Here is a 27929-nt window from a genome sequence, read left to right as displayed (position 1 = left end):
CTTGGACTTCACATAATCTCTCAGCTCTTTCTCTCTGAGCCATCATGAACATGTATAAATTTGGAAGGGGATGAGACAATAGAGTATGTACGAGTACAAGCCTTTGCATGGAGTCTACGCATGGATTTCATGACTGCCATGCATTCTAATTCCCTAGTTGAATACACACACAGTCTCTAAGCTTCCAAGTCCACGTACTACGTAAAGATGCATACAAAACCAACCCTTGTGTTGCTTCCATGAGACATCTATCTAAGCCATGGATGGAGTCAGTCCTGTGTCACTCAGGCTTTACCCTCAGTGGTTGGTGAAGTTGTTTCTTGCAATCTTAGGAATGTGGTGATTTCAGCTATTAAATTCTTGCCCACTCTACTTGAAGCTTTACCATTTTCTTTGCTGTATTCTTTTTTTTTTCTTTTTCTTCATTTTACATATCTTGATCTTCATCAGCTATATTAATCACACAACTCATGTCTCAATTTTTAGATTCACTAATATTGATTAAAATGTGCTACGATTAATATTTTCGATCAATCATAACTTGACATATAGAGTTTGTGTCAGCATATGTAGGGAAGGAAGGAATTTTTTTTATTTTAGGAATATTCTTCTCACCACTTTATAAAGAGAAGATTTAGAACGTAAAATTTTATATCTCAAACTAATTTTCCATCGACACTAGTTTTATAGGTGATGCTCACGATATGATAAACTTACTATGGGGAATTATGCTCCTTAGGATATGTGTCAAGAAGTTGATCGAATTGACTTAATTTACGCAGAGTTCATATGTTACAATATACATTCCCAACAAATTCGACTTTGAGCTGAGACAATCTAGAAATAGGGAGTGATAAGATCATAATAATATTCATAAAATTGAATCTTGTACAGCATATGACACACACTCTCTCTCTCAAGCAAACAATTGAAGTAATATGCAGTTACCAGATTCAAGTGATGCCCTCTGTCCTAAAGACAAAAGGAAAAAAGAGAATTTGGTAAGAACAGATAAGCATCTAATTCTGGCTTAGTGTTGGCTGTGAGACTGTGTGTTCATGACATCAATTTTTTTGACTGGTCCTCTAAGTTTGATCCCTGTGCAAGAAGCATCTTGAGTAAGCTAAAAGCAACAGATACTTCCCATGGCCCTCTTGTACCATGCTTTGGCACCATGGCAAACACATGTAGCTTCAGTTGGTCCTTGTGAAGTTAAAACATATCTTTTTGGTGACAGTGTAAGGAGCTCAAATCTTATGACTTTTGTGCAGTGCCAAAGAGACCAACTTTTCACTTATTGGCCAAGGAATTGGACCAGATGAGACCAACTTCTCTTTTATCAATTCATTTGGGTGGAAGATCATATGGCAGAGAGCAGCCATGACAAGATGGCTCACCAGTGATCATGAATGGCTTGCTTAGCATGCATTCATGCATGCAATATTAGACTCATGTGTGAAGCCTGCAATTTTTAGGTACTGAAAGATGTGAGATCAAAAAGTCTATATACATCCTTGCAAAGTTCTTGCTTTTCAACTGGGACAGTACTCAAGTGTGATTAGGAAACTTTTGCATGCTTTTGGTTACAACCTCTGGTTTAACATGCACACCACTGTTTGAGTTCATGGAAACCTACAACAGCCTACTCCTCCAGTTTCAACCAAGGAGGAGGCAGCAAAAGAAGCTACAGCCACAGCCAAGAAGAAAGAAGGAGGGCAAGTAGGAGATGGTGATGGCAGGAAGGAAGCAGTTACTACAACAAAAAGAACAACTGCTGTAAAAGAAACAGAAAGAGTAGCAGAAGAAGAAGAAGAAGAAGAAGGTGATGGGGAAGCAGCTGCAAAAGAAACAGAAAGAGAAGAGGAGGAAGAAGATGAAGATGATGAGGTAGCAGCTGCATCAAAATTACATAAAAGATAAAGAAAAAAAGAGTTTAGTTAAATCAAACTTGGAACTTAGCAAGTTAAGCTTTTAGATTGCATCGATGTTCAATGGTGGGGTCAAAGCATGGTAAGAAAGGTGTGGTCATTCATGGTTGGAGTTCATCAAGGCCTTTACTTCCCCAATCATCAAAGCTTCTGACTGTCAAAACTTCATATTTGCCTCTGTATTTGAGTTGAACTGATGTTCATAAACTCTTCTTGATGACAACCAAATTAAATGTATTCTTAATCTTACACAACCATGATGAAAGAATTTTCCTTTTTTCAATATTACACACACACACACACACACACACACACACACACACACATATATATATATATATATATATATATATATATATATATGTATATATATATATATATATGTATATATATATATATATATGTATATATATATATATATGTATATATATATATATGTATATATATATATGTATATATATATATGTATATATATATATATATGTATATATATATATATATGTATATATATATGTGTGTATATATATATATGTGTATATATATATATATGTATATATATATATATGTATATATATATATGTATATATATATATATGTATATATATATATATATCTTTAATGAAAAAAAATCATATTTACCTCTCTGTATTTGAGTTGAACTGATGATGTATATGGTTTTGCACACACACACACACACACTTATATATCCCTTTTAATTTATTTTAGAAAAATCATACATATTTACCAATCTAGATTTAAGTTGAACTGATGTATATAGTTAGTTTTGATCGATTATAATTAAAATTTAATATCCAATTTGATCACAGTAGACACTTCACATGTGGAACCAATACATATATATAATGAAGTGTGTATGCTCATGTCAAATCCTAGAGATGCTCAAGTGTCTCTTTACATACCATATTAACATGATATCAACTAATTATGGCTATAAAGCCAACATCAATATTTTCGTATTGAACTAACTAAACTAAATTATAGCTCTTTATAAGTATTTTTTATTAAGTAAATTAAATTATCATAAAAGATATCGTTGAATGTATTTCACACGTAATCCTTTGCATGAATGAGAATTCAAATGAAATATGAGTATTCAGATATACCAAATATATTTTATGTACAATCTTATGGTCCGCGTTCGAAGAACTTTTTCTTTCTCAAGTGTAAGCATTCTAAGAATGGATTCGGATACTGAGTTGATAAAAATATTATAATAGTAATAATATTTATTTTTTTAAAATATTTATATAATTAAATTTGGTTAGATGTTAATGAGGTGTGTATACGTGAATGATCCTAATATGTTATTTCCACGTTTGGCGAACCTTTTCATTTTCCATCCTCCCGAAACGACTCCATCGCAGAAACCATAACGGGAAACGGCTACCTGGGAAACCGTTTCTCTCTTTCACGGTGTTTTGAAACCTCTTCTCCTCTCAACTCTGACCGCCAAAACAAAGCCCTAAAAGGCCCGCACTCTCACTCTCCCTCGCGATCTCATCGACGACGGCGGCAATGGACGCCACCCCACGAAAACCTAAGCCCAGATCTACTCCCTCGAGGCCCAAACCCTCGCCGCTCGTCCCTCCGACGCCGGAATCCGCCACCCCGCGCCGCTCCCTCCGCCTGCACCGCTCCGCTTCCGGCCTCGCATCACCTCTCACCCCCGGCCCGGCTGCAGGCCGCCTCGACATACCCAGATCTGCCCGCAAGGCCAAGCGGTCGCTGCAGATCGACGAGGCGCCGCTTACCGAGCCGCCCTCCGCGTTCTCCCCTGTCACCCCGGAATCGAAGAGGAGGAGACGATCCCAGCCCTCCAGAGCTTCGAACGGGCGGGTGTACTACAAGAAGGTGGTGTACGACGGCGGAGAGTTTGAGGTGGGGGACGATGTGTACGTGAAGAGGAAGGAGGCGCCGGAGTCCGCCGATGACGACCCGGAGGTGGAGGAGTGCCGGATTTGCTTCCGGACAGGCAGGAGAGTGATGATCGAGTGCGATGATTGCTTGGGGGGGTTCCATCTCGTGTGCTTGGAACCGCCGCTAAGGAAGATCCCGGAGGGGGACTGGATCTGTGGGTTCTGCCAGGCGCGGAAGATGGGTATAGACGTGGAGCTGCCGAAACCTCCCGAGGGGAGGAAAATGAGGAGGACTGCCAAGGAGAAGCTTCTTTCTAGTGATTTGTGGGCTGCTCGAATCGAGAGGTAGTGCCTGATACCAGGGGACTGCATATGTGTTTCGTTGTTGGTTCTAAAGTTACCATTGATGCCTTGAGCATTATCTTCTAAGGTCCATCTTGTGTTTAAACTGCTATTTAGTGCTTGTCAAATTAAGTGATAGCATTCTGTTTTTTGTGAGATTTGAGCAGCTTGTGGAGAGAACCAGATGGTACCTATTGGCTAAAATGTCGGTGGTACATAATTCCTGAAGAGACTGCAGTTGGGAGGCAGCCACATAACCTGCGGAGGGAACTATACCGTACAAATGATTTAGGTGATATTGAGGTATAAAATGCTACTCCTCTGCCCTTTCTTGCTTTTGATATCTTGCCTGGTTAATGCTATTGCCGCTTCCTTCAGTTGGGTCCATCTCTATATTCCTGATGAAATCTAAAATGAATACATACACATAGCGCTAGCTAGAAAAGAGATTTTTCAATAACCCAAAATTGAAATCCATTGACAAACTAAAAATGACTCACAATCTCTTATCTATTCTGAATTGCAACAAGATTTCTAAGGACCCCAAACAATCGTACTTAAGTAAATCTATCGATTCCTTCTGCCATATTAGAATGATTTTTTGGCTTAGAAATCAACTCAATTTCTAGTGGCTTTTGACTAGGGGGCAAAATGATCGGGTGGAATGTCATATCCAGTCAATAAACCAAAATTTATGAGTGATTGAATGCCAGTATCAAAAGTAAATTACGATCAAATCAAGCCCAATTTTGCAATGTAGAACAAGAATAATATTGGTGTCGTACAAAATTGGAGATGCTACCTGGACTCAATATACTTGATCCTAGTCAAATCACTAGTTGTTCTGCACTTGAGCCCCAAAAATTCCACCATGTTAACTTATATAATATTTTATCATTTTTTAAACAATCATGTTTTCTTTTCAATATGTATTTTGGATGATAAATCTTCTTATGACATGCATTAATTACTATTTGTTTGTTCTAAGGACCTGAAACTCTGGTTGTCTGCAGATCGAGTCTGTCCTTCGGCATTGCTATGTTATGAGTCCAAACAACTATAAAGAAGCCAGCAATGAGGGAGATGATGTATTTTATTGTGAATATGAGTATGACATTCACTGGCACAACTTCAAGCGTCTAACAGATATTGATGATACCATTGAGGTATGCTTGATCTTGGAATAAAGTAGACATTTTGGAGAAAACTTGACTGTTATTAGCATGTACGAAGCTTGAGCTTCTTTTATTTATCTCATGTTAGAATGACAAAGGAGTTGAAAGTGATGAAGATTGGAAAATTTCCAAGGATCCTGATACAGATGAAGATTCGGAGTGTGAAGAACTTGCTAGGGTGAACCATTCTTCTCAGAGGAGACATGAGTCGGCAGCTGTATGTTTTTTTTCAAATTTACCCTAACTGTTTCGGGATACTATTCAGATGATTTACTCTATATTTATCTTTCAGAACATACGCAAGGGAAGGACATTTGGTCTTCAAAAGATTGGTATAAAAAGAATTCCTGAACATGCACGATGCTCTAAGCAGACTGATTTGGAGAAGGCCAAAGCCATGTTGCTTCTAGCAACTTTGCCCAAATCACTTCCTTGCAGGACTAAGTAATCATGACTTGATTAATTTGCACTTGTTTTAACGCCATGTTTAGGCTAATTATAACTTGGAGTTTATGTATCAGAGAAATGGAAGAGATAACTGCATTCATCAGAGGTGCTATTTCTGATGATCATTGTTCAGGACGCTGCCTTTATATTCATGGTGTTCCAGGAACTGGCAAGGTAGGCAGTTTGACTTAATGGCTTTCGCATTCTGTTAATTTTGTTTAGTTTGCCAAAAGTAGATGGTCCAACTGTTGATTTTTTTTTCAGTGCCTTGATAATCCACATAAATCTAATTGTTTTTTGACACTTGACATGCATCAAACTGCAGACTATGTCTGTACTTGCGGCAATGAGAAATCTGAGGTCGGAGGTCGATGCACGAACTGTGAGGCCCTATACCTTTGTAGATATTAATGGTCTGAAACTAGCTTCTCCAGAGAATATTTACAAAGTATGGTTTAGCTTTTCTTCTAGCCATTTGATCTTATTGTACGATCTTGATCATTAAACTAAACATGCCCGTTAAGTTCAGGTAATCTATGAAGCACTAAGTGGTTACAGAGTTGGATGGAAAACTGCTCTTCATCTTTTGAATGAACGTTTTTCCAAGGGTGGTGGAGTCAGCAACAATGAGCATCGACCTTGTGTTTTGCTTATAGATGAGCTTGATCTTCTTTTGACTAGAAACCAATCGGTAACTCTTGCTATTGATGTATCTATTTCTTCTTAACATCACAAAGATTGATATTGGATGAAGAAGAAGCCTTTTAGTATTCTTTTCGAGTTAATTTGGTTCATAGATAGTGTATTAAAACTTTAAATTATATCTTTTACACAGGTTTTGTATAACATTCTTGATTGGCCTACTAAACCACAATCAAAGCTCGTTGTGATAGGTATCAAATGGTCATTCTTCTTTTTTTGCTTTTATTTGATTTTCATCTCAATTAATTTTATGAATGCATATTTTCTTTTGATAAATTATATTCAGGAATAGCAAACACTATGGATCTTCCTGAAAAGTTATTGCCACGCATTTCAAGCAGAATGGGGATTCAGCGGCTATGTTTTGGGCCTTATAGTTATCAACAATTACAAGAAATCATTTCTAGCCGTCTTAAAGGCCTTGATGCATTTGAGGAACAAGCTGTTGAGTTTGCTTCCAGGAAGGTAATCTCATGACCATCATACACCATTTGGAGGTCTTATTAGTCAGAAATTTACTTAAAAATCGATGCTTGGATGTATGGGTTCACGACTGATGCTAGTAGTCACATGTCTGACGGCATGGTGTTGACATGGGGTTCTTTGATGTACCAAGCAACCATTTTCTAGGCACATTCCTTTTTTTCCACTATGCATGCACTCAACAATAACCAGAGTATTGGAAGTATGGAATTTTGAGCACACTCATTATGTGGACACTGATCAGTACATTGATTGCTACATTTTATACTATAGAACAATGCATTCCATACATGTATTAGCTAATTAAGAACAAAAATAAAGCATGATGTGACTTTGTGGAAGATTAAGATCCATGCTCATGCGACCTTACTAACTTTACATCATCTGTTACGACCTAGCATAATCTTCATCCTTCCATGTTTGGGCTGGGTTAGGATGCCAACAGCTACCTATAACTTCTGTCAGATCTCATAAGCATAGATCTTATTCGATTTCATTATAGATTATGTAGTTGCTAAGCTATCATGATGGATGTTGTTTATGCTTTTCCAGTCCATCATATAACCTTTAACATTTCTCTAGATTTGGGAGTAATAAGCCTAAAAGGGGTAAGTCCTAATTTTTACTTCATTGAGATACATTCATTTGTATGTCATGAACATGAGCCGAATCATCAAATGAAAATGAGGTAAAGAATGTGTTATTCATTAATGTGTGAGTGCTTTAGACTAAAATAATGCATCTAGTGATATCAATGCATCCAAGTTAAGTTCTGCAGTTGCTTAATATTCACACTTTTGTTATATGTGATCCATAACATTTCATATACAATCAGGTTGCAGCTATGTCAGGCGATGCTAGACGGGCACTGGAGATATGTAGGCGGGCAGCTGAAATAGCAGATTATCAATTCAAGCAATCACCGTTGTGCAAACAGCCATCAGAATCTGTTGATGGTTCTTTTGAAGGTACTTAGAGAAGTAGGCATTGAATTTTCTGCAAATAAAAAATAAAGAAGTATCTCATCTTAAAAAATTCGTACGTCAGTATCTAGTTAGTGCTTTATTGTATGTAATTTTCAAAACATGGTCATATTTAGTGTGTCTATTGTCTGGTTGAAACCACTTGGATACTTAAATGTTTTGTTGTTTTTTTGTTAACACTTCAATTTTCAATATCTTAGACATTTATCATTCACATATATCTTAGTTTGAGCTTCATTGGGTTTACATCCAGGAAAACGGCTTGTTGGTATGGCTGATATAGAGGCTGCCATACATGAAGTGTTTCAGGCACCACATATTCAAGTAAGTCAAAAATTTCAATGCTTGAACATATATTTTACTCTTAGTCACAGCTATTGTTTTAAATGGTAATGGGTGGATATTAATTTGACTTGACATGAATGTGCCCAAGAATAATATTCAGGATTCAAATAGTTTATTGCTGTAAGTCATGATACCCTTTTAAATCTGATATTTATCCGCCTCACAGATAATGAAAACTGCTTCAAGACTCGGCAAAATTTTCTTGGTGGCTATGGTCTATGAACTTTATAGAAGTGGATTGGGTGAAACAAACTTTGAAAAGGTCTGTCTTTTTCCGTTTGTTTTGTGTTAAGATGAAATAACCTCTATATTTTAATTAACATGATCTTAACATCTCAAGAGTACTAGTTATATATCCATGTTTACCCTGTGGCAGCGAATATTTTTGAATTATTCTTTCATGTGAATGGTTTTTTAATAATGTTGTCTTTCTGTATGAAAATCGGTTGATATATTCATGGTTACCCTGTGATAGTGAATGATGTAGCAGTTCTGGATATTCTATTAAGTTGAACTAACCTTCCACAGATCATATGTAGAGTGTGATCTATGACGAAGATGCACATTATTCCATTCATTTTTACTCCTGTTTGCTCTTTTTTATTGGTGCTTTTATAAGGTTTAATTTTGTGGATTTAGTTATTGATGAGATCATTGCATTGAAAACTTATTTATTTTTTGACTTTTTATTCTATATCTTTATTTGTATTAGAACTTTATATCTTCTTGATAAACAGTGTAGTCTGCTAATACTGATGAGCGATGAATAAGATGTATGTTTTTCATATGTGCAGCACTAGTTAATAACTTAATATCTAGCAAGTCGACTGCTTTCGGTAGTTTGCAAGCACAAGGTGTTCTATCCGATGTTTTCATTTAGTGCACCATCTTTTGTAAGAGCATGTTTAGAATCCAATTGCACATTATTCCATTCATTTTTACTCCTGTTTGCTCTTTTTTATTGGTGCTTTTATAAGGTTTAATTTTGTGGATCTAGTTATTGATGAGATCATTGCATTGAAAATTTATTTATTTTTTGACTTTTTATTCTATATCTTTATTTGTATTAGAACTTTATATCTTCTTGATAAACAGTGTAGTCTGCTAATACTGATGAGCGATGAATAAGATGTATGTTTTTCGTATGTGCAGCACTAGTTAATAACTTAATATCTATCAAGTCGACTGCTTTCAGTAGTTTGCAAGCACAAGGTGTTTTATCCGATGTTTTCATTTAGTGCACCATCTTTTGTAAGAGCATGTTTAGAATCCAATTGCAGTTCATCTTATAATAGAGAAGCAGATTGTGCATCTTCTGCTTTATATTCTTTTTTTTTGCTTTCTAATGTGTATTATACCGTTAAGTTCTTGCCTTGAGCTATTCTTTCTGCTTGCAGTTTATGCTTTAGCCTTATACAGTATCTCCTTGCTGCAGTTGGCTACCACTGTTGCCTCTTTGTGCACGAGCAATAAGGAAGCATCACCTGGATGGGATACACTCCTGAAAGTTGGGTAAGGATTAATCAAAATTTTGCATATGTAGCTAGCTTCCTAATCTTTGCCCAAATAATTTGCATGCTATTAGTGCAGAAAGATTGTATTGAAACATTGAAAGTGGAAAATGATAGAGAAAACATAACACATGCCACAACAGACTGCTAATTCTACAAAAGATACTGTCAATGAAAGTGCTGCTTATTTCTGTAGGAAAATATAGAAGTTAATATTTGAATCTTCACTTTTAGAACTGCATATCTGTCATTTCGCACCTGTTTAAGTTAACATCTGATTCTCATACAAGTTATGATTATTTGAGTCATTCATTGAAAAGAGAGCTGTGCAAAATAATGCCAAGTGCTAGGCCGCTTATATAAGCTTTTCTGATCTGGAACATTAGAAGACAAAATGTGGAACTATGATGTGAAGATTGCTAATAATTTCAGTTGTTGTATTATGGTTATGCTAGCAATATCAGGTACTTGTTCATATTGCTTTGTGGACCTGCTCATTTATCTAGAAAGTTAATATTCCAAGTTCTGCTGGATCTTATTGCAGTTGCAAGCTTGGTGAGAGTAGAATAATACTTTGTGAGGAAGGCACAAAGCATAGGTTGCAAAAATTACAGCTCAACTTCCCAAGGTTAGCTTCTGTTGCTTGGAAATTTTGGTTTGTTTTTAGGATAAAATTATATAGATATTGTTTTGCAGAACATTGAATGAGTTTTGAGGGAGGCTGGTCTTTGGCCTACATGTTACCCTCATTTTTTTATAGTTAAGCTTCCTTCACCTGGTTGGACCAAATATTGATACAGAAGTTGCAAGTCATCTTGCTGGCTAGGAAGATGGCTTTGTCTGTTCTATACAGTGAAAATTGTATGCAATTTTGGATGAAAATTGGTTGACTGCAAGATTGCTTATGGCATCATAAGATTGGGCATGTTAGCTCAATTGACAGTTTTAGAATTTATGCGAAATTAAACCTAGCATGTAATTCACCTGCCAGTATTCCTACAATGCCATTGTCAGATTTTTATCTTGTGAAGCACACAGTTCTCGAAATATTAGATGATCTTACATAAGAACTCCCAAGGATACTAATAGAGGGTAATAACCAAAGGAAAGGTTGTGATGGATAATGACAGTGATGAGCATCAAGTTTTTCAATGGTATTTAATGCCTACATGATCATCTGATTATAAATTTTGTGCTCTCTTATGTTGGAGCTGATTGGATTGATCAATTTGCGGATCCAAAACCAGCTATTTAAACCTCCAGTTCCATGTTCTTTCCTACTACCATTTTTTTTTGTCTTCGTTTAGTTAACATATTTGATGAAGATGGTGATGAAGATGATGCTGATGCCCTTGAAATTTATAGGAGACTGTAAATGGTACAACGCTTGTTTTATGTCCGGTAAATGTAACTTATAAGAAAGAATTATATGATCTTTTTAATACAACTAGGACAGTAATATCTTTGGTATAAGCACTTTATAAATCATTGATGTAATTGTCATAAATTTGGTACTCAAGGTTTTGTCTGTTTATTGATTTTAGTTTGGTTGTACATACACGTGAAAATGTTTTACTGCTGCCACTTGATCTTTGTATATAAAGTTTTGGACTTCCGAAATTAGTGTGCATCATGGGAAGTTTCCAATGTCTATCATTTAACAATTCTGTAATGACACCAATACCCCTTGAAACAACCAGCTATGACCTTTGGATATTAGACTATCAGCTATATTCTCATTTCCTTCTGCCTTATTATCTTTGATTTGACCCAGGGTCAAGCATAAAGCTTCAGAGACTTGTAGTAGAGTTATTTGGTTAAGAGCACCAAGCGGCTTGTTACATTTAAAAACTGATATAATACTTGTTCTATTTTTCTTGATGGCAGTGATGATGTCGCTTTTGCCTTGAAAGATTGCTCAGAACTTCCTTGGTTGTCCAAGTATTTATAAATTATTACTCTGGAAAGAAGATGAGGTGCTACTCGGTTCCACTATTCATTCCCAAAAGTCTGGGCTCTTTTTTTTATTAAATGTAAGCTATATTGATTTTAAAATTTTACGTTACGATCTTCGAATTTAACTTTTGCAGAACACAATTCCTGAATGCTTTATTTCTCAACATATAGTGATACTTTCTTGAAGTACCTTCTGATGTTGGTTGTAAAGTATATTTAATGTATACTTGTGAAGAGGGATCAAACATTAAAAAAAAAATATCAACCATTTGGTGATGCAGAAGATGGATATTTTGATGTTGCTAGTATTGAGCATTAAATTTTGCTTATTGGTCTGAAATCAACAAAAACAGGATTTGGAACCTCAGGGAGTAAGGCTCCAGCAGTGGTATTAACTTCTGGTAGTTTAGACTAGCAGCATTTGTTTCATCCATTGGTGATTGTATACTGTAGTTAAATCCTTGCTGGGTTAGCCATTAATGCAATTGTTCTGTTTTTTTTTTTTTTGTTTGTTTGCTCTCTTTCTCTGTCTGGCAATTAACCTTTCATCTATTGGTTTCATTAATGTTGTAATCATCGAGTGACAAGATGATCTGCAGTGCTTATATCCCCTTTGTCTTGCAGGTTGTGCTGATGTGGAAGATGCTGGATGGAGGTTGACGCTGCTATGACTTGGTTACATGGATGAGGGAAATCTAAGAGCTGTTTGAAAAACTCGTTCTAATTTCCATGCATCCCAAGAAATGCATATTGCGGAATCAAATGCCCCATTCTGAAAGGTGGAATATGTTCCCTCGGCCCCACCTTGGTTTTGAAGAAATCATTTATACGAAATGTTGATCACTTGTTATTGGGTTTCGTGCTGCTAATCAATATCAACATAAGGCTTACCCAAATTTTCCAATGCTGAGGTAAACAATCAGAATTTGACATCTAAAGTCTAAATTTGGTTGTAGGCAAAATATTTTCCAGATTATTTGAACCATTAATGCTTTAAGGTGTGTAATTATTAGTAACTTGAAGATTTCTAGTCTCCACTTCATGTATATCTCTACGCTGCGATGGTATTTGCCACCCTCTCAGGTCCGCGTGACCCGTTACTAGAATCTGTTGTGCTGAATTTGGAACTGGCATTTACAAGCGATCTCAGTTTCGTTTTGAATCAGAATTGTTTTTTTTTTAAATATATTCTTAAATTAGTTGTTTATTTAATTGTTGGAAGAGTAAGTTTATGGCTCATAAGAGAAAATTGGTTTTTATTATTATTTTTGATCAATTCGGAATCGAACCAAAGCTGTTGGTTCGATTGTAAGATTGTAAGTATCAAAATAAGATTGTAATTATTAAAAAATTTCTTATGGCAAATGTCATAATGTTGCAAAGGTAGAATTTTCTGAAATCCCCATGATGAAAGTTTTGGTAGTTACAAGCATGAAAGGCACAAAGTCTGATGAATACCAGGATAAGAACAGACGGTTGAAATTAAATCACCTTTACCGTTGTTGTTGTCATTATAGATTAATCGAAGGGATAAGAAATTATTATAAATTAAACCAGGTTTAAAGACCTCATCAGACTCAGACGGCATATCCCAAAAGCATAAGAAATTATGATGATGTTCCTCAAGACAGTGAAGAGTGTGTGCATACAAAAAAGGCAAAATAAACTTGGCCAACGGGCTGAAAATTGCCACTTAAAAACCATGTAGATGTTGAACCAAAGTTTGCAATATCACAGCATAGCATTCTATAGGGAAAGAAAGGATTCGAGATACAGGCCAGGCCAGGCCATTATGGTACTCAGCAGCACAATTCATTCAACCAATTCGGACATATTTCTTCCTATGTATATGAGCCAGAAGAAATTTGGTACGGATGAGAAGAACCTGCATGAGATTACCATCATGCGCCACACTTTGTGCTCATTCTCCATGAATGCTTTGCTCTTTTAAGCAGATCCATAAATTAACTCTCGCTGTTCAACAGAGACACAAAATATCTGCTTAAGACAGGGAGGTCTTCAACCACAAATGCCTCCCCAGCATGGCGTTTCCATGAACGGCGAGGTATTGAGCGTTCAACCTAGAGTTAATCGAAAAAACACTATCAGGTATCATGGGGAAGTTCAAAATAAATAATAATAATAAAAAGTCAGTAACCCAAGCCATAGAAATTTTATAAAGAAAAACTACTGACTTGTCAACGTCAGGTATGGCCAAGGGATCGTAGTTCTCCTCCCTCTGCTCCATGCTTGGAACTGCACCAACCATATGTGTCATTTCAGGTACAGATTCGACCTGGAAGAAACAACACCGTAGGCAAATGTTAAGCAGTGAAGGATACACGATCCAGAAATACAAGCAAAGAAGCATTATTATATGACGTGCTTTTGATGTACGAACAACACAAAAAGATAGATAAAAACCACTAAAAGAGCTTTTTTAAGTCACGACGAGTCTCTTTTGGGCAAATTACGAGCCAGCACATACAATACTGGATTGAAGTTGAATTACTATGATGATGTGCCTAATCCTGCATTTACCTGTTTCGCTTATCAATACCCAAACAGGCAGCACAGCAGCAGCAGACCTCTTATTCCTTGCCCTTCCAAAGGTCGGACCCACTTCCTCACCACATCAAAATCGAGTACCATGGGACATATTATTATTGTTCATGTAGGATGAAACAAAGGATCATGGCATATGTAGGTTTTGAATATTGGTCGATTGCAGTTTCGGCAAGCGGATGGATTGATATGGTACCGTTATACCAGGGTAGTATACTGACCAATACCTAATCCATATGGTCTATTATTGGTCCATGGTCAAACGGCTAAATAACGGAGACATGGAGAGAGAGAGAGAGAGAGAGAGAGAGCGCTATCAATTTGTTCAAGTTGCATATGGATCCATCAACTTACTGTAACAAATAATTTATTATAAAAATATTAATCCTATCTCTAATGATATGTTCCGAAAAAGCATATTAAATATCTTCTAATATCACTTCAGTAAAACTGACGAGATAACAGATAACCAATTTATCGAAAAACTACATCCATAAGAGAATCCAACCATGCAATTGGAACTAAAAAGTATATGCGGAAGTAAGATAGTGGAAGAAAACATAGAAGGTGGTTAATCTTGCCTGTTGAGGGTATTGACCATATCCAGCATAAGCTCCATATGCATACAAGGACGGGTCTTGAGACGCTCCGTATGCATATGCATCATAACCATAACCATAATAAGCACCTGCCCATTGATTAGGATCCGCTTGCTGACTCCATGCCATGGTCGGGTCCTGCAAAATGATTGGATAGAAGAACATAAGGACACATGATTTGACACTTGCCTCTGAAAAATAAACATATCAAAAGGTGGACATGCAATTTTATTTTGTCAAGAAAAAAGGAAGAAAAATATTAGATAATTTGGCATGATGCTACAAGATGATGACCTAAGGAAATTAAAATCATGAAAATAAAAAATATTCAAATATTTCCATTTTAACTTATTATGATGGATCTTCCAGCACTTGCCATAGCACAGATAAAAACAATTGCACCTATGATTTTCTGAAATTACCGGAAAGGAAAAATTAACTCATCTCAAGTAAAGGTTCACATGTATCTTCTACTATGTCAATTTCTATGAAAAAAATACATAGTTTCTAAAGCTTGTGATAGGCTGCTATGTAAACCTAAAGAAACATCAATCTGCCATGGCAGTCACATCAACTATTAACAACTCTCTCCTTTCTAGATGTGAGCATTGTTTCCTTAGTTGACTGGTCATACTGATTGATATATAGTTGCCTCAAAAGACTTGGATAACTAAGTATTTGAATATCACATTATAAATTACAGTATCCCCCATGCTTTCAAATCAGAAATTGAGAGTTTCCTTCATGTTTCATCAACTTAAACAACAGCAAACTAGACCAAAAAATATCAAGTCTTTAGTTTCTTTCATTTTTTCAATTAGGGAACTGGAATTAGCTCTTATGAAGCTAACATAGAGATTGACTTACAAATGCAAAGTTCTGCTCAACTTTCTACTGTCGCCTTCTCATCTTAAAGTAATGGTCACAGTTGCCAACCTCACATTGTTTGGTGCAAGCCCAAATGAGGTTAATGAGTTATGTCAATCAATTCATTTACAAGATATTGACGATTAGAAGCCATAGACAGAGCTGGAGTGAAGACCATAAGCCTTGCCAATCAGCTGAGTAACAAAATACTAAGGGCTGAAATTAATAGTTTATGACATCCAACTGACAACCTCATGGCTGTTGGGCATCAAAACCACTGAAAGCATAAGGATGTCAGAGAAGGTCTCACTACACATCAAATATGCTATCATGCTTATCTAGAAAATAAAGAATTTGTAGCTATCTTTCGTCAGCACCTTGACAAATACTAGCATACATTGATGTAATATGCCTCTGTAAAAAGCTTGATGTCAATTACAAAACACTCCTTAAATTAAAAGATATTTGACTGTTAAGAAATTTTAGATGTCAATGCATACCATGATTGTTAATGCTGCAACAAAAGCAATCACACTTGAGGATAATCTAGTAACAAACTGCCAAATGAAATTATCATGCATGCTTCATTCAATTTCCCAAGAAAATGAAACAAGAATTAGAGTAAAGTTGTTTATACAAGTACTATAGACTAAAGAACTATATTTCTTAAGTTAGGGATGACTGACTTAAGACCAGGATAAATGACAACTTTTGAAAAAAAAAAAAAGGTTAAATCACACTTATCCTCAACAAAAAGGGAACGTAAGTCGGTAGCAATAACCACATGATTTACCTGCTTACTTGCCGGACTTCTACCCCATGAAAGCCTGACGATTTGCTGACCAATCATGGATCCATGAAGCTTCTGTATTGCTTCCTCAGCAGATGCCCTATAAAACAAAACAATGGAATAATTTTTTATTTTATTTGTGAAATGATTAAGATTCATTAGAGAATTTATGAATTCATTACCAAATGAGATGACATTATATGATGAGATACAGACAAGTGAATCAGATTACGATATATAATGTCATGGGAAGCATTAGAGAAAATAAGTTCATAAAGTATATTCATTGGCGGTGTTAGAAATATCAAATAGTTTCTTAACACTATACTATAATCAATACAATATGTAGAGGTGGATGTGAATGTCCACGTAACACTACTATAATCATAAAATAGGAAGTAGAGCAAGAAACAAATTAGTTCAAGTATGTTGTCAAGAGACTAGGTATAATTCTCTAAGGTCACAACCAAGGTTCAAAATACTAAATTTTATTCGTATTTTGACTCAATCCTTTTGATAGTTTTCCAAGTTACCAAGATAAAAAGGGGCCGCTAGTGCACAAGGTTCCTATCAATTCAGGTTGCAGCAACGGCCAATTCAAGCAAAGTGATCCATGAAGTGGATGAACTGCTTTAATCACTCAAAACCAGGTCATCCATATCATAGTGGGCTTACCTTGGCACCAAGTCTATTACTCTTAATCATTCATAAATATGTTCACAAATTTATATTTTAATGTTCACAAAAGCTTTAAAAGTTCATAAGAAATACATACATCCAATTTCATGCTCAATACATAAATGTATTCTAAGATGGTGTGGTTTTCATTTACAATACGCCATTTGGAATATTCAAAATGTTTCGACTTGATATTATTTGAAGATATTTATAAAGAAAGTCCATGAGTACCAGCTGTGGCCAAAAAGTTCCAGTTATACTAAAAACTTATTGAAACTGACCCCCAAATAGTACCAGCTATATTAAAACTTCTTGACCTAGGAACCATGAGCACGAGTATGACACTAATGTGTTTCCTGGGACTTTATTGCAAGTAGAATTGTACAATTAATAGTAAGTAAATTTTCTTACCAAAATATTTAAAAATTCAATAATCTGAATGTTCAGGTCATAGTTAGATATAAGATTGTAGTGCCGTTTGTAAGAATGTTCCAAATTATATGATACTCAAACCTAATGAAGCTAGCACGTAAATAATGTCGATGGTCATCTTATTTAGATTAGTGCGATAACAAATAGATAGATGATCATCTTGTTAAAATTAATGCAGTAAAGACAACATGATGCTTCACAAGTTTCCAGCCTACCTAGCTACAAACTGCACAAAGCCACATCCTTTACCAGCTGGAATCTTCACATATATAATATCACCAAACTGAGAACATATTTGTTTCAGTTCCTCTTCTGTGACGTTAGGGTCCAAACAACCAACAAATATCTGTGACAGAAACAGAAAAGTTAAAGACTGTTCCAGTATAGAGATGAATAAATTCTGAAGATGATACAAATTACATACAGTTGTGTTTGTGATATCATTGTCTGGTGGAACAGGTGGCAGCTGTGCCACTGTATATGTCGTAGCTGGATATAAAGCTGCCAAAAACACATGTATACATAAAAACTGGTTGGCCTTGTCGGTATAAGCATAACATAAAAGATTGAAAGGCCAAGATAGCAGATCAAGATTAGAAGGAAAAGTCAACAAAAACACCGACATAATCAGCAAAAACATACACAACAAAGTGACATCCATTTAAAAATTTAACAAGCATACCAACCAGCCATATACCCAGGTTGCCACTAGTTGTGAATTCTTTGCATACTCCTTATTTTCTTTCCAAGAGTTGTGTTGTAGTGTTGCTTTTGCATGGTAAAAAATATTCCATGTCACGTGAAATTACCTTTTGCAGCCGGATACTGTTGCTGGAGACCAGTAGTTTTCTTAGGTGTGGCTGCACTTATTCGCATGGGCCGTGAGGAGCAATAGACACCATTCATTTCAGTCATTGCACGATTTCTTTCCATCTCATCAGCAAATTTAACAAAACCATAACCCTTTGAACGTCCTGTATTAGGATCAGTGACAACCTTGGCACCTCTAACTGATGGATAGTTGGCACGAAATGTCTCTTGTAACAAGTAATCTGTCACATCAGATGCTAAATCTCCCACAAAGATGGAATGGTCAGGTCCAGCATCAGGGCGCCTTTCTCCAATTCCAAAGGAGGCCCAATTCAGCCTAAAAGTCTGTTCTGTGCCAGGCATTTGAGCTCCATTATATGTCTGCAGAATTCTTTCAGCAGCCGGATGTGAAACAAACTCTATAAACCCATACCCTTCAGGAAGCCCTGTTATCTTGTTGCGAATAATTTTTACTGATACTACCTGCAATTACGTAGACAATTTTTCACCAATTATAAAGTAAAAAATTTCATTCATAGAATCCTAAAGTCACAGAGTATGGGCAATAGCAGCATAAACAAGTGATAACAGTGAAACCTACAGGTACTAACAAGAAACTACAAGTGTGCAACGGAGTAACCTAACCCCATGCCAAGTGAACCAGACACCAGTTATCCAAGGTTTCCCCCATCAAATACAGCAGCATGAAGATGAAATAAAGAAGGTTGTCTCGAGAAGGAGGAAAACATTCACGATCAATTGACAATTAACATCATAACTCCAAAGCAGATGGTTTGAATAGTGAATTGCTAGGCCAATCTAAGCAAACGAGGGACTTTATGCAAGCCTAAGAGTCACAATTCACCTAGACAGAAGAAGAATCTACAAGGATTGACAAGTTTTGCTAAAGAGACGGACCAACATTTGATCCAATGACATGGATACCCTGTGGAACCAAATAAAGACAATTACCATTGTTTCTCAAAACAACTGCAACTTTAAATCTTGGACATGTGGAAACATTTCGCATCAAAATTAACAAAGTCCACATATCATAAGCGCATGGTGTACACAAGAAAAACGTCCCTTGACCAAAATAATCAAGTACAAAGAATGGCAACATATAAGCAAACTAGAGATTTAAGTAACCTAATTTCTGAGTGTTAATCTAGTGTTTCACAGTTCGTACACCCTAAGTAAACTTCAAGACCAAAAACCTGTCACAGGGCTAGGCTAATCTCTAAAGAAAAATACGAAAGGAGAGGTCGAGAGTTACCTCCCCGTGTACGAGACAGAGGATGGCAACATATAAGCAAACTAGAGGCTAAGTAACCTAAAATTTGAGCGTTAATCTCGTATTTCACAGTTCATAAACCCTAAGTAAACTTCAAGACCAGGAACTCGTTTGGTGTCAGGACTAAACCCTTAAGGAAATCTTGAAAGGAGGGGAAGAGATTTAACTCCCAGATTTAATACAAAGAATGGCAACATATACGCAAACTAGAGGCTGAGCAACCATCACGCAATCCGTAGTTCGGCACTTCGGAAACCCTAAGGAGACTTCAAGACCAAAAAAAGCTAGTCAGGGAACAGGGCTAAACGCTAAAAGAAATCACGGAAGGAGGGGACGAGCGTTACCTCCCCGGTGTGGGCGAAGCAGTTGTGGAGGTAGCTCTCGTCGACCCAGTACTGGAGGTCGCCGATCCATAGGCTACGGACCTCCTCGAGGGTGGCCGGCTGGTGGTATCCGTGGGAAGAAGTGGTGGGGGGGGCTGCGGCGGCCCAAGCTTGGTGGTGGTGGGATTGCACCCACTGTTGCTGCTGCGATGGATCCATCGGTTTCAGCGGAGACGAAACGATTTGAGGTTTCGCCAGGTTTATTTCACCGCCCTCTCCGACCTCTTATGTTGATCCCTTATTTTCTAAATTACACACATACCCCTCCAACGTTATATATATATATATATATATATATATATATATATATATATATATATATATATATATGTGTATACATATATATATGTATATGTACATATATATATGTATATATATATATATGTATACATATACATATATATATGTATACATATACATATATATGTATATATATATATATATGTATACATATACATATATATATATGTATACATATACATATATATATATATATATATGTATGTATGTACGTATGTATGCGTGTAATTTAATATTATATATATATATGGATAAACCATTATCAATGATATTGTAATTAGCAAATAATAGCACTTCGTTGAATTGTGTGAAATTGATATATAATTATTGCGTCATCACGGGTCGACTCCCCTGGGACCCGCAATTCTGACCAATAGAAATCCGAGACTCTCGTGTTGTATCTTTCGGCTGAGACACGGAGTCTCGCCCCTCCTCTTCCGGTCTTTCGTCGTCTCGTAAATCTCCAACGGCCCCCCGATCTCTGCGTGAGGTGGCTGCGTCGGAGCCTGATGTCGGCGGGGAGAATTCCCAGCGAAGATAGCGCAAGAAACCCAAAATAATCCCTGGTTTTATCCCGTTCTTGTTCGTTCGGTTGGTTCCTGACAAAAGGGGAAACGATTGTTGTTCTTCCGCCGGATCTCGGCCATGGCAATGGCTGCGGCGTTGGTGGTGGTGCCCCTCGGCCTTCTGTTCCTCCTGTCGGGGCTAATTGTGAACCTCATTCAGGTGGGCCTACTTTTCCTTTGGATACCTGATATTATCGTTTGAGGGTTTGTGTTTCCTTTTGTGCGGTTTGGTGGTTTGGATTTGATGGATTCATGGAGTTCTTTCTCGAACAGCTATGGCTCGTAGTTGGGGTTAGGGCTTTTAGTTTGGTCTGGCATTATGATTTCCTTGTACTTTGGTTATAAGATGAATTAGAGGCTGATTCAAGTGCATATTTCCCCGTAGTTTTGGACTGTTGAGTATTTTTCTCACTATTTTTCCCATCTGCTTCTATTCTTTTTATTGCTATGTTAATTTTTCGAAAGATTTGATTTTTTTTCCATATTCAGATTTTTTGCGAGCATCCTTGTTTTCTACCTTTGATTTTTGCTCCTGCAGGCTACAATTTACATCACAATACGACCTTTCTCGAAAAGTCTCTTCAGGAGGATTAACAGAGTGGTGGCTGAATTACTATGGCTCCAGCTCATCTGGCTTGTCGATTGGTGGGCTGGTGTTAAGGTAAACTTCCTTGAAATCTTCAGATATCTTTGGCTATTGTTTGCGATATGACCATCTCTGGTAGTACCATGACTTGTTTGGTGTGTGAATTATTACATTTTTTGGTATATTAGGGTCATCCCCATGAATGTTTGCTTCAACATCTGAAGCAAGGGACTCTCTCTTGCTATCTTGACTAGTAGGATTGTCCCTTTCTACCTTGAGTGATAATAGGCACAGAAGTGGACAGGAAGGAGTGAGGAAGCAAGAATAAAGGCTGAGTAGCACAGCATTTCAGCATAGTTTGGGGTCCTTTAAAGGCTGATTAGCAGCTATAAAGGCTGATTAGCAGCTATAATTTTCACATCTAGGCTGGGTTGATGAGGCAAAAAATATAGTAGTTAAATTTAGCGCAAGTTATGATTACTGAAGCAGTTGACTTGACTACCTTGTTTTGCACTATTTCCGAAAACTAATTTAGCTTGGTCCAGAAGCTCAGATAGGGCAGATTTAGCTTGGTCCAGAAGCTCAGATAGGGCAGATTTTCGTTACCTTGACTTGGTTTGTTAGTTACAGTACTGATGTAACATAGTACTGATAATTTTGTTGTGCTATGTAATTTTTATACTTGTTTATAACCAAGAGATTTATGCTGCTTATATCTATATCTAAAGGTTTAACACGTATAATGTATTTTCATGGTTGCAGGTTCAATTATATGCAGATTCTAAAACTTTTGAATTGATGGGTAAGATCTTGTTTTCTTTTTTTTTTTCTTTTTCTTATTAGGAAAGTAAGGATGTTCTCAGAGATCAGAATGTTTTTTTGGGGGGTCTGATCTGTTGTGTAGTAATATTATTCATTGTCATTAACCTTAAAACATGTTACAGGTAAGGAGCATGCACTTGTCATTTGCAACCACAAAAGTGACATTGATTGGCTTGTTGGATGGATTTTATCTCAGGTTTGTATCTGTTTGTGCATTACACAAGATTAAGCATAATTCGGCTAGGTTTAATCCAATTATGCATGTCATGCTTTTGTTGGTCATGAATTTATGTGGTTGAAAAGAACGCACTAAAGTATTTTGTTTGTCATTGTCGATTGACATGTATATTTTCTTTTAATTATTCCTTACCTCAGCGCTCAGGTTGCCTTGGAAGCACTTTAGCGGTGATGAAGAAATCATCGAAGTTTCTGCCAGTGAGTATATAAGTAACAAAGTTTGGCATTTGTCTCTTTCTTCACATTTAAACAGTTCTTCTGGACTAGGTCATCTATGATGAAGCTGTTGTCTTTCTTATCCAAATTATTATAAAATAATCAATTTTTGTAGGCATCATTGGTTTGATCTACTGGACCAGCCTTCTGGTATAGATGTCATTTTGGCTGATTGTCAAGACCAAAAAAACTAGATTTCATCCTGCAGCTGAAATATGCAAACAATTAATAATTTGAATGTCAAAAAAGTTTTAATCTTTTTTTCTCTTTCTTTCTTGCCACAAGCAAATCACAAGAGAGAGGCGAAATGAGACTTGTGCCTTGAAACGGTGGTGGCAGCTATATAACATGATATAAGTGATAAGATGAGAAGTATCTGGTTGTTTATATTTGTTTTATGCTATTCTGTTCAGCTAGATTGATGTTTTTATAAAATTGGACCACAGTTATCTTGGATATTTTTTCAAGGAATTCAGTCAAGACATTTTGCTGTTTATGGTAAAAGACAGGGGCTTGCTATAGCTCTAAGTAGTCCTTTGAAAAAAAGCTTGCACTCTTAAATGATGTTTTTATGAAGTATCAAGCTAATTCACTCGACTTTACAAAAGTGAATGTAAGTGTCTCCAGCAACTTTATGATTGAGTTTTAAATTTGTTGAGTTGGCCACCTCTGTCAATATTGAACAAAAATACTCTTTGAAGTTTAAAATGTACTCCTGTATTCTTGACCATTAGCGATCTCTGTGCTTTAGTACAATTGCATCATTTTTTTAAGTAAAAATTTTATTGTCAATTGTCAATCTTGTGCTTCGGGAGAGTGCTGACAGGGTTACAGTTTCATTTTTCCCATCAGCAACAACCCCTGGATATATCTAGACCTGTTTTTTTATCTATTTGGTTTGTGTCCCTAATTTTCTGTTTTTTTTTTTTACTTTTTTCTTATATTATTAGTCTGTTTTGCTTGGTACCCACAAGGCCATTAAATATAGATTTTTTTTTCATAGCGAAGTACAAAGTCATTTGTTATGTGTCCATTTGAAGTTTCTAGAGTAATCCTCTTATTACATAATAGTCTGTGTTCTGATATTAAGTTCTCTAGAACCATCATTGCAGGTTATTGGTTGGTCAATGTGGTTTACTGAGTACCTCTTTCTTGAAAGAAGCTGGGCTAAGGATGAGAACATACTTACGGTACTATTTATTTGCATCTTTTGTACTCTGTTCACTTTTCTTGATTTTGTTCTTTTTTATTTCATTTGAGTTTCTGTGACATGCAGTTGGGTTTACAACATTTGAAGGACTTCCCTCGACCATTTTGGCTGGCTTTGTTTGTTGAGGGGACACGTTTTACACCAGCAAAACTTATAGCAGCACAAGAATATGCAGCTTCACAAGGTCTTCCTATCCCTAGGAATGTTCTCATTCCCCGGACCAAGGTTGTTTTTAGTTTTTGACAAATTACTGTTGCAATGAGAGTCTGTTTCCTTTTGTTGGTTTTATCTCTGTGTTTGATGATCTTGAAACTAGCTCTATTGCTTGAATATCTTAGATACAAGATGGGGTGATATGCAAAAGCAGAATACTCAATATTTATCTCCTATTGTGATAGCAAACTCTTTTGTATCTCTGTGGTTTGATTAGTATAGATTGAAATATCTATATATGTATTGACATGTGTTTAGTCTTCAGGGTTTTGTTTCAGCAGTAAGCATCATGCGCCCTTTTGTTCCTGCTATCTATGACGTAACAGTAGCTATTCCTTCTGATCAACCTCCACCAACGATGCTTAGGATTCTGAAAGGGCAATCTTCAGTGGTATGTATCCTAAATTATGCACTATCATTATGTGTCTCCCTAACCCAGTTCACTGTTGCCTTTAGGCAATGCATCTAAAAATACTTGGATTTATTTGAAGGCCAAGAAACTCAGATTCTGAAATTTTGGATGTCAAGGAGCAAAGAATTATTGATAGGGCTACACTGAGTAACATGTGATTGATATGCATATGTTACTTCTGTATCATGGTTATCAATTTAAGATAAGTTCAAGATTTCCTTGGGAAATAGATGTTTAGTTAATTTATGAGAGAACTGTTATCAATTTAAGATAAGTATGTGTTCCTATGGAAATTGAAGTTTAGATAATTTCTGAGAGAACTGAGTTGTGGGTATAACTATAACTAATGGTTGATCTCATTGGAACTGCTTAATCATTTTGATCTAAAGTTAATTTCTTATGCTATTTGTGATTGCTACTGGATGGATGATATTTCTATGTTACTGTAATAGCCATCTTGTAGATTTGATGTAAGTTAAAAGTATATCAGAAGTCAGAAGGCATGGACTAAATTCTTGGTTTGGTTTCAAAACTGGTCCATAACTAGACAGGTATAGTACCATACACGTGTGTAACAACATTCAGTAATGGGTTGGTACCAGTTGGTACTTGTTACTCCCCTGGCCCTGCACGCACACATACACCCAAGGGGGTGGGGTGGGGGAGGTAAGAGGGGATGAAGAGGCAGCAATGGTGACACCAGCGAGGACAAAGTGGCAGTGATGTGAATGACAAAGAGGTGCTGACAATCCGGAGGTAGAGGAGGAGGAGGTAGCGGCGGAGGAGTAGAGAACTAGGAGAAGAGGAGGGAGCAGAGAAAAGGAGGAGATAGTGAAAGAGAAGGAGAGGAAGATAAACAGGAGGAGGTGGAAAAGGAGAAGAATAGGAGATGGCGAAGGAAGAGGAGGAGGCTAGGGGAAGAGGTGAGAGAGAAAGCTATTAAGATCTATCAATGATTTATTAAAAACAGAAAAATAAGGGACTGGTATCATGTCATAACAAAATCTGTTTTCAAGTTTGTTCTTGTCTAAGACTTATGTGATTGCAGGTACATGTCCACATGAAGCGCCATGCAATGACTGATCTGCCTGAAACAGATGAGGGAGTGGCACAGTGGTGTAAAGACATATTTGTGGCTAAGGCATGTATTCTTTCTCACATTGCTTTATGAGAGTTCTGAGGATCTTTTGTTTCTATTAGGTGATTAAAATTGTGCAATTTAGTCACATATTCTTGGTTTCACTTTTTTGAATGATGTCCTGCTGCTTTACGATTCTTATCTGTGTTCCTTTCATTGTATCATTGAACTTATTTCTCTGGCAGGATGCTTTACTGGATAGATACCAATCAGAGGGTACTTTTGGCATTGAACAAAGACAAATTGGTCGGCCTATGAAGTCTTTGCTGGTAATATATTACTCATCTTGGCAGTATAAATAAAACAAGTTATATAAAGAAAAAAAATATTTGGTACAAGATAAGACCGTTAACATTGTAAACTTGCAACATCATAATGTGTTTGTCAAATTGTTTCACTCTAAGGTGAAACTCTCCTCAACAAGTAGAAAGCAGCTTTCTCGGGTTGCATTGTATGTCTTTGTACAATGCCTCTGTTGATAGAAAGCCAAGAAGCTGCAAATGTCAGCATAGAGTTTTAGATGGATCCCAATTGTCTTCTAATATTATGATGGTAGATCTGTTTTTCTCATCTCTGTCCCATTTTATATCTGAAGAATAACAGGACTTTCTTCATGAGTGGATTATCAAAAAAATCATATAATGATTAAATCGAGGCTCTATCCAACTTTGTTTTTTTCCAAGTTGAAACTTTGTTCAATGAGGCTGCAGTGCAAAGCAGCTCTCTTGTGGTGTATTAGTCTAGATAGTTTATGACCTAGGAGAATAATGAGGTAGCTGAAAATGCTTTTTGCTTATGAGAAGCTCACGATTCCAAGGCTTTACGTTTCTAGTCTAATATTGCAGATGTCATGGTATGATATGGACTGTGCGTTTGAGTCTAATATTGCAAATATCATGATATGATATGATTCCAGGTTTTTTTTCTTCTCTATTTGCTCTGAACTTTGTCTGATTAAAGAAACTGGACAATGGAAATCATCTTTGCACAAATGAATGGATTGTTTAATTGAGGTGATAAATTTGTTCTCTAAAGATGCTAGCATTCCTACTGAGTTTGCTATTAGATGACTCATTCTGGATCTCACTTTTGCCTATCTTGATAATTTAACTTGAGTCGAACAGGTCGTGGCATTTTGGTTTAGTCTCCTATCATATGCTACCTTCAGATTCTTCAAATGGACTGAACTCTTGTCAACATGGAAAGGAGTTGCACTCACCACAGCAGCGTTATTAATGGTTACTATGATTATGCACATTTTTATCCGTTTTTCTCAGTCCGAGCATTCAACCACGGCCAGAGCTGCACGGAACCGAGCAAGGAAAGAGTAAACAATCGTCGCATCATTGAAACACCTAGCCAGTCCATCAAAAATAGCAACCTTGTTGGACCTTCAGTTGTGACTGGTAATATATGCTCATACTTTTTTTTATCTAAACCTTTATGTTTAATCTACAGCTGTTCTTGTCATTCAAATGTAGGCAATTGTGGAAGATGCAGTTTCACTCTTACTAGTAGTATGCTGTCATTCAGATGAGTCATGGAAATGCACTTCCCTCTGTTCCAATGGTCCAAAGCAAAAAGTTACTTGAGAAGGGGTTTTTGGCATGGAGACTATATCAAAATTTCTTCCATGTCATTCTATCTCTGGTATGTGAAATCAAGGCAGCCTTGCTTTTGAAATCTTGGAGAACAAATTGGTAGGCAAAACTAATATTGCAATGCTACTGTCACAGAGAACCCGTGTTGGTTTCCTACTGCTTCTTGATTTCATGACTATGGATGTGGTCGCAATTAATTATTAAATATAGGATATGTGTTATCATTAGCATGAATCTTGAGAAAGCTTATGAAACAACCTCCGTTAATGTTATTACATGTCTTTTATTTCTTCAGGATTTTTATTAACATGGATTTATTTGCTTGTTTTTCTCCTCTGAAATATGCCGTGTTTTGCTGGTGTAAACATGATAGGAAATAGATACTACAAGAATGAAGCTAAATTGGGAGACAAATGATAGGAAATAGGAAGTCTCAAACATTCTTTAGCTGTGGCATCACA

At 36.5% G+C, this 27929-nt stretch overlaps 3 protein-coding genes and 1 non-coding gene across 7 annotated transcripts; 3 read left to right on the top strand and 1 right to left on the bottom strand.

Annotated features, from left to right (window-relative positions):
* The first annotated feature begins 3390 nt into the window (after positions 1-3390).
* LOC135581342 (origin of replication complex subunit 1-like) lies at positions 3391-12933 on the top strand. Of its 3 annotated transcripts, none has more exons than XR_010476378.1 (17): positions 3391-4150; positions 4315-4450; positions 5161-5313; positions 5411-5539; positions 5615-5766; positions 5844-5943; positions 6095-6217; positions 6299-6460; positions 6605-6662; positions 6758-6936; positions 7790-7922; positions 8191-8261; positions 8449-8544; positions 9718-9794; positions 10338-10421; positions 11681-11826; positions 12374-12933. XR_010476378.1 is itself a non-coding variant. In XM_065080857.1 (17 exons), the coding sequence occupies exons 1-16, from the start codon at positions 3465-3467 to the stop codon at positions 11742-11744; spliced, it is 2403 nt and encodes an 800-aa protein (XP_064936929.1). In that variant the 5' UTR covers positions 3391-3464; the 3' UTR covers positions 11745-11769; positions 12374-12933. The 3 variants fall into 3 exon arrangements, 2 of the variants coding, with proteins under 2 accessions (XP_064936929.1, XP_064936930.1); XM_065080857.1 differs by having other exon boundaries at positions 11681-11769; XM_065080858.1 differs by lacking the exon at positions 11681-11826.
* LOC135591896 (small nucleolar RNA snoR28) lies at positions 5221-5298 on the top strand. Its single transcript, XR_010478661.1, has one exon. It is a non-coding gene; the product is annotated as a small nucleolar RNA snoR28 (small nucleolar RNA).
* A 478-nt stretch (positions 12934-13411) lies between the features above and the next one.
* Positions 13412-20396, bottom strand: LOC103995778 (polyadenylate-binding protein RBP47B'). The gene is made up of 8 exons (XM_009416473.3): positions 20129-20396; positions 18490-18973; positions 18105-18181; positions 17896-18026; positions 16574-16670; positions 14896-15051; positions 13945-14045; positions 13412-13830 (listed from the first exon to the last, which is right to left on the bottom strand). The coding sequence occupies exons 1-8, from the start codon at positions 20324-20326 to the stop codon at positions 13752-13754; spliced, it is 1323 nt and encodes a 440-aa protein (XP_009414748.1). The 5' UTR covers positions 20327-20396; the 3' UTR covers positions 13412-13751.
* A 489-nt stretch (positions 20397-20885) lies between these two features.
* On the top strand, positions 20886-27762 carry LOC135588645 (1-acyl-sn-glycerol-3-phosphate acyltransferase PLS1-like). 2 transcript variants are annotated; one of them, XM_065080855.1, is made up of 12 exons: positions 20886-21193; positions 21572-21694; positions 22382-22421; positions 22564-22637; positions 22817-22876; positions 24007-24084; positions 24171-24329; positions 24583-24708; positions 25778-25870; positions 26053-26136; positions 26992-27273; positions 27349-27762. In XM_065080855.1, exons 1-11 carry the CDS (start codon positions 21113-21115, stop codon positions 27196-27198), a joined length of 1125 nt encoding a protein of 374 aa, XP_064936927.1. In that variant the 5' UTR covers positions 20886-21112; the 3' UTR covers positions 27199-27273; positions 27349-27762. The 2 variants fall into 2 exon arrangements, with proteins under 2 accessions (XP_064936927.1, XP_064936928.1); XM_065080856.1 differs by lacking the exons at positions 26992-27273; positions 27349-27762 and adding an exon at positions 26713-26984.
* The last annotated feature ends 167 nt before the right edge of the window (positions 27763-27929 follow it).

Source organism: Musa acuminata, chromosome BXJ1-8 (genome assembly GCF_036884655.1).
Source record: "Musa acuminata AAA Group cultivar baxijiao chromosome BXJ1-8, Cavendish_Baxijiao_AAA, whole genome shotgun sequence".
Taxonomy (NCBI): Eukaryota; Viridiplantae; Streptophyta; class Magnoliopsida; order Zingiberales; family Musaceae; genus Musa; species Musa acuminata.
This window is presented reverse-complemented; position numbering and strand designations above follow the sequence as displayed.